This window comes from Barbus barbus (genome assembly GCF_936440315.1).
Source record: "Barbus barbus genome assembly, chromosome: 12".
Taxonomy (NCBI): Eukaryota; Metazoa; Chordata; class Actinopteri; order Cypriniformes; family Cyprinidae; genus Barbus; species Barbus barbus.
The window spans coordinates 14,590,896-14,595,881 of NC_136740.1; the positions used below are offsets into that span (position 1 = coordinate 14,590,896).

At 36.5% G+C, this 4,986-nt stretch overlaps 1 protein-coding gene across 1 annotated transcript; it reads right to left on the reverse strand.

Moving 5' to 3' along the window:
- Positions 1-1,228: 1,228 nt before the first annotated feature.
- On the reverse strand, positions 1,229-4,410 carry LOC306878536 (cell adhesion molecule CEACAM8-like; the record flags this gene model as incomplete). Its single annotated transcript, XM_079430973.1, has 5 exons — positions 1,229-1,359; positions 1,648-1,902; positions 1,998-2,240; positions 3,847-4,173; positions 4,362-4,410. The coding sequence occupies 5 exons, from the start codon at positions 4,408-4,410 to the stop codon at positions 1,229-1,231; spliced, it is 1,005 nt and encodes a 334-aa protein (XP_079287099.1).
- Between the last annotated feature and the right edge of the window lie 576 nt (positions 4,411-4,986).

Genomic DNA, 4,986 nt, shown 5'->3' on the forward strand with positions numbered 1-4,986 from the left:
AACACTTGGGAGAGCTTCACAAGGAGTGGACTGAAGCTGGAGTCAGTGCATCAAGAGTCACCATGCTCAGACGTCTTCAGGAAAAGAGCTACCAAGCCACTTCTGAACCAGAGACAACGTCAGAAGCATCTTACCTGGACTGTGGAGAAAAAGAACTGGACTGTTGCTCAGTGGTCCAAAGTCCTCTTTTCAGATGAAAGTAAATTTTGCATTTCATTTGGAAATCAAGGTCCCAGAGTCTGGAGGAAGAGTGTAGAGGCACAGAATCCATGTTGCTTGAAGTCCAGTGTGAAGTTTCCACAGTCAGTGATGATTTGGGCTGCCATGTCATCTGCTGGTGTTGGCCCACTGTGTTTTCTGAAGTCCACAGTCAACGCAGCCATCTACCAGGAAATTTTAGAGCACTTCATGCTTCCTTCTGCTGACAAGTTTTATGGAGATGCTGATTTCATTTTCCAGTAGGACTTGGCACCTGCCCACACTGCCAAAGGTACCAAAAGCTGGTTCAATGACCATGGTGTTGCTGTGCTTGATTGGCCAGCAAACTCGCCTGACCTGAACCCCATAGAGAATCTATGGTGTATTGCCAAGAGGAAGATGAGAGACACCAGACCCAACAATGCAGATGACCTGAAGGCCTCTATCAAAGCAACCTGGGCTTCCATTATACCTGAGCAGTGCCACAAACTGATCAACTCCATGCCACGCCGAATTGAGGCAGTAATTAAAGCAAAAGGAGGCCCAACCAAGTATTGAGTACATATACAGTAAATGAACATACTTTCCAGAAGGCCAACAATTAACTAAAAATGTTTTTTTTTATTGGTTTTATGAAGTATTCTAATTTGTTGAGATTATGGGTTTTGGTGAATTGGTGGGTTTTTGTTAAATGTACGCCTAAATCATCACAATTAAAAGAACCAAAGACTTAAACTACTTCAGTCTGTGTGTACTGAATTTATTTAATACACGAGTTTCACAATTTGAGTTGAATTACTTAAATGAACTTTTCCACGACATTCTAATTTATTGAGATGCACCTGTAAAATAGTATCACATAAGAATGATATTTTCATAACTGAGAACTTTAAAGTTCATATGGAGAACTTGATTTACAAAGGCCTGCTGGAAGCTGATAGAAGTTGTGATTTGTATACGAATGTATTGATACATATAATATGTTAAATAAATCTGTGCTTACAAAATACACCATAATCTGCCAGATTACTCACATTTTATATGTTTTTGTTAAATAGACAATCAGACCACAAATGCCTGCAACTGCCACTAAAACCCCAATGACAATCCCAGCTATCGCCCCTGATGTCAGTCCTCCTCCTCCTCCTCCTCCTCCTCCTTCTATGGAAAAGATACAAGAATCAAGAGACCAAAGCAATTTACTATACATAATAGTAACTGTAATACACTTTAACATGTATAAAAACTTAAAAAAAAAAAAAATACTAAAACAACACAAGGCAATTACATGAAGCTGAGATGTACAAACAGGAGATTTTTTTTAAGTATACCTTTTTAGAAACAAAGTTCCTTTGAACAAGTGGTAAAAATAAGGTCAAAATTTTGGTTATCAAAACTTAATGAGTTGGTTATCACGACTCATTTAAAGTTGGTTTGAATTTTTCTTACCTTTAACTAGTAAAGCATGTTTTTGTGAGTCGCTTCTCTTTGTGACACTATTCCATGCTGTGCATTCATAATCTCCACTGTGTGTGAAGTCAGTCTGATCTATGGTGAATGTGTCTGCGGTCACATTAGTGTCTGTTCCATTAATCTTCCAGCTGAAGGAGGCAGAAGGCTCAGAATTTGCAGAACAAGAGAGCGACACACGAACCCCTAAATCCACCACATCCTGACCCTTAATAGAAACATCTTCTGGTCCATCTAGAACACAGACAAGAGACTCACTGTTAGAGAATGTATTTATTTCATCAGGTTTGAGCTCAAATCATCTTGTTGTTTGAATGTTTAAGACTCACAGTTGATGATCAGGCTGAGTTTTGCCGTCCCAGAGCTGACAGGGTTTCTATACGTACATTGATATTCTCCACTGTCTGATCTCTGCACTGGACTGATGGACACTGATCTGTTATCAGATGAGAAGATGATGCTGTTGCTAGGAGACAGAGGACTGTCATCTTTCATCCACTGCACAGAGCTGATGCTCCCAGTTCCCTCAGAGATGATGTTAGCAGATGATTCTCCCTCTATTAAGGATTCTTCTGGACCAATAAGCCTGACATTAGATATTATTTCTGTGTGAACGAGAGAAAAACAAAGACACTGAATCTAAAAATGAAACTTTCACATTTGGTAAGTACTGAATTTAATTCTGTTTATTAAAATAACAAGTTACATTAAAAATAACCATTATGATACTTATCAACTTAGCAGCTAAGTTTATAAAAACACAGCAGCTTCAAAATTCACATTTGAGGTCTGACTACACAGTCCAGAGAGGCAGGTGGTACAGAAGGCCCATCAACAATGAAACTTTTTCAGATTTATTTTTCAATATGTACACATCATAGAAATATGTTTAACGAGTTTGTTTGCCCATATAATCATAAGAAAATAGAGTAAACGTATTTAGCTTGCTGTCCACTGATGAAGGGCTCGATGAACCAGCTTCAGCTCGAGCTCTGATATACCCCCAGGGACTTGATATAGGATGATTACAAAGGGCAAGGTACCTAAGATGAAGGTGGAGATTGGGGAGGTGGAGGGATGCTGGAACAGCTGAGACTGGAGAGAGGTAAGCAGCTGCTTATATACTCTGGCTGTTGATTGAAAGATTAGATGGGCTCGCTCCTCCCTAACTTACGTTTAGGAACTTCATTTATTTCACTGTCTATTTAAATGGTCATCATTTATAACATGCATAATTTATTTGATTTGATTTTGATAGTTGATGGAAGACTGAAAATCCAGGTCTGAGACAAGAGTAAAAAAACAACAAAAAAATCTATAGACTAAAAGACATTTTAAAGTAAATTAAAAGTTTCCAAGACAGTTTTAATGTTATTTCAGTAACACTTTACAATACAGGTGCACAAATGTGCATTAAATACTGCTTCACTTTGCACAGATAATCACGAATTAATGTATAACTCATGATTAACTAAAACATTTATCAATGATTACTGCATCAGCAATGAACATAATGAACATTCTTCTATATGATTCATATAAGTTATCAATAAATTGTTATTAGTTAAATGTGTCATAATATATTAATTCTCTAATTTTCCCTAATTTACCTGATACCCATGAAAATCATTAGCTAATGATTAATTAAAGCAGACAACTGGAAGTTGAAATGCATGCTTCAACCCATTGTGGTAATTAACATATGACTGTACATTATTAGTTAATATAATATGTCATTAAGGAATTAATACTTTATGACACATTTACCTAATAACAATTTATTGATTACTTAATCTATGAATCATATACATTTGTTCATTTGTTTCCCATGCAATAATTATTAATAAATAAAGTGCTAACGTTATTTATATGTCACAACATTTAAAAAAAGTTTATCTATCTATAGTTTTGATAAAAATCAACCCCTGGGACATGGAAGTGCCCATCTGTGCAAAGCTAGAAAAAAATCACAGATCACTGAGAATAACAGCAGACGTGTCTATCCTGACCTAAATAATCATTATTTATATTATTATACATATAGAAATCTCATTAGTACTCATTTGTACTCATTTTTTTCCAATTCACAAATGTTTTTTAATTCAATCATCTATTAGGCCCATAGTCTATGATAAATATACTAAAACATTTTTTTATTTTTTTTTGCAACACACTCACCGAACACTTGAAGTGAAGTTTCTCCTGTAAGTGTCTCTCCAGCACTAGTTAATACAGTCAGACTGTATTTTCCAGAATCATCCAGTCTCAGGTTCCGGAGCTCCAGAGCGAGAGTGTTTCTGTCATAACCGACTCTGTCTCTGTATGCTGAGACTTTTGTAGCTGAATTAGACTGTACCGACAATGACAATATAGGAGTTGTTCCAAAATGCCACTGAATTAAATCAATTGATGTGGAGGACGGGTTATCAGGAGCAAACACCACACTTCCTCCTACTGCTCCATTAGCCGGCTCAGAAAACTGCAGATCTTCACTTAAAAACTGACCTATGTTAAAGAAAGTAAGAAAGAAAGGAATCAATCAGTTTCACTAAAAGTCATGCTTACACTGTTTTTAATATTTAACTTACTGTAGATTTTTTACTGTTTTTTAGATGGAGTTACAAGAATGAAAATTCGCCATAAAAGACTCACAACTAAACACACAACCCTTTTGAATTTCTAAAAAGACTCACCAAAACACGACAACATGCACAGTGTCCAGTACAAGCCATGAGAAACCATGATCGAGCTCTCAGCTGTCAGGAGCTGCTGCTCAAATCATCTGAACTATTTACTTCAGTTTTCAGTCAATGATAAACGCCTGGTATAGGATGCAGAGTGCTCACTGTACCACCTAGCGCTGGATATTAACATCGAAACCGGATAGTATTGGAGGATTTATTCGAGTTAAAGAAATACTAAACTAATACTTACTCGATGAAAAATAAATAACATTATACTTCTTTTGTTTGAGCAGCCCCCCCCCCCCCCCCCCCCTCTCTCTCTTCTTCATTTATAAAGCACATTTTAAAACAACCAAAAGGTTGACCAAAGTGCTGTACAGAAAGTTGAAAACACAACAGCAATCAAAATATAAACAATATACAAAAACCACAGCACAATAAAAAATGTTTTTTAACCCATCATAAATTTTTCAAATAAATAAGATTTAAGCATAGATTTAAAAGTATATAAAGACGGTGTTGTTCGGATAGCTACAGGGAGATTGTTCCAGAGAGTCGGCCCGGCAACAGCAAAAGCTCAATCACCACTATGTTTCAGTCTGGACCTAGGAACGGATAGCATTTTTTGATGCTC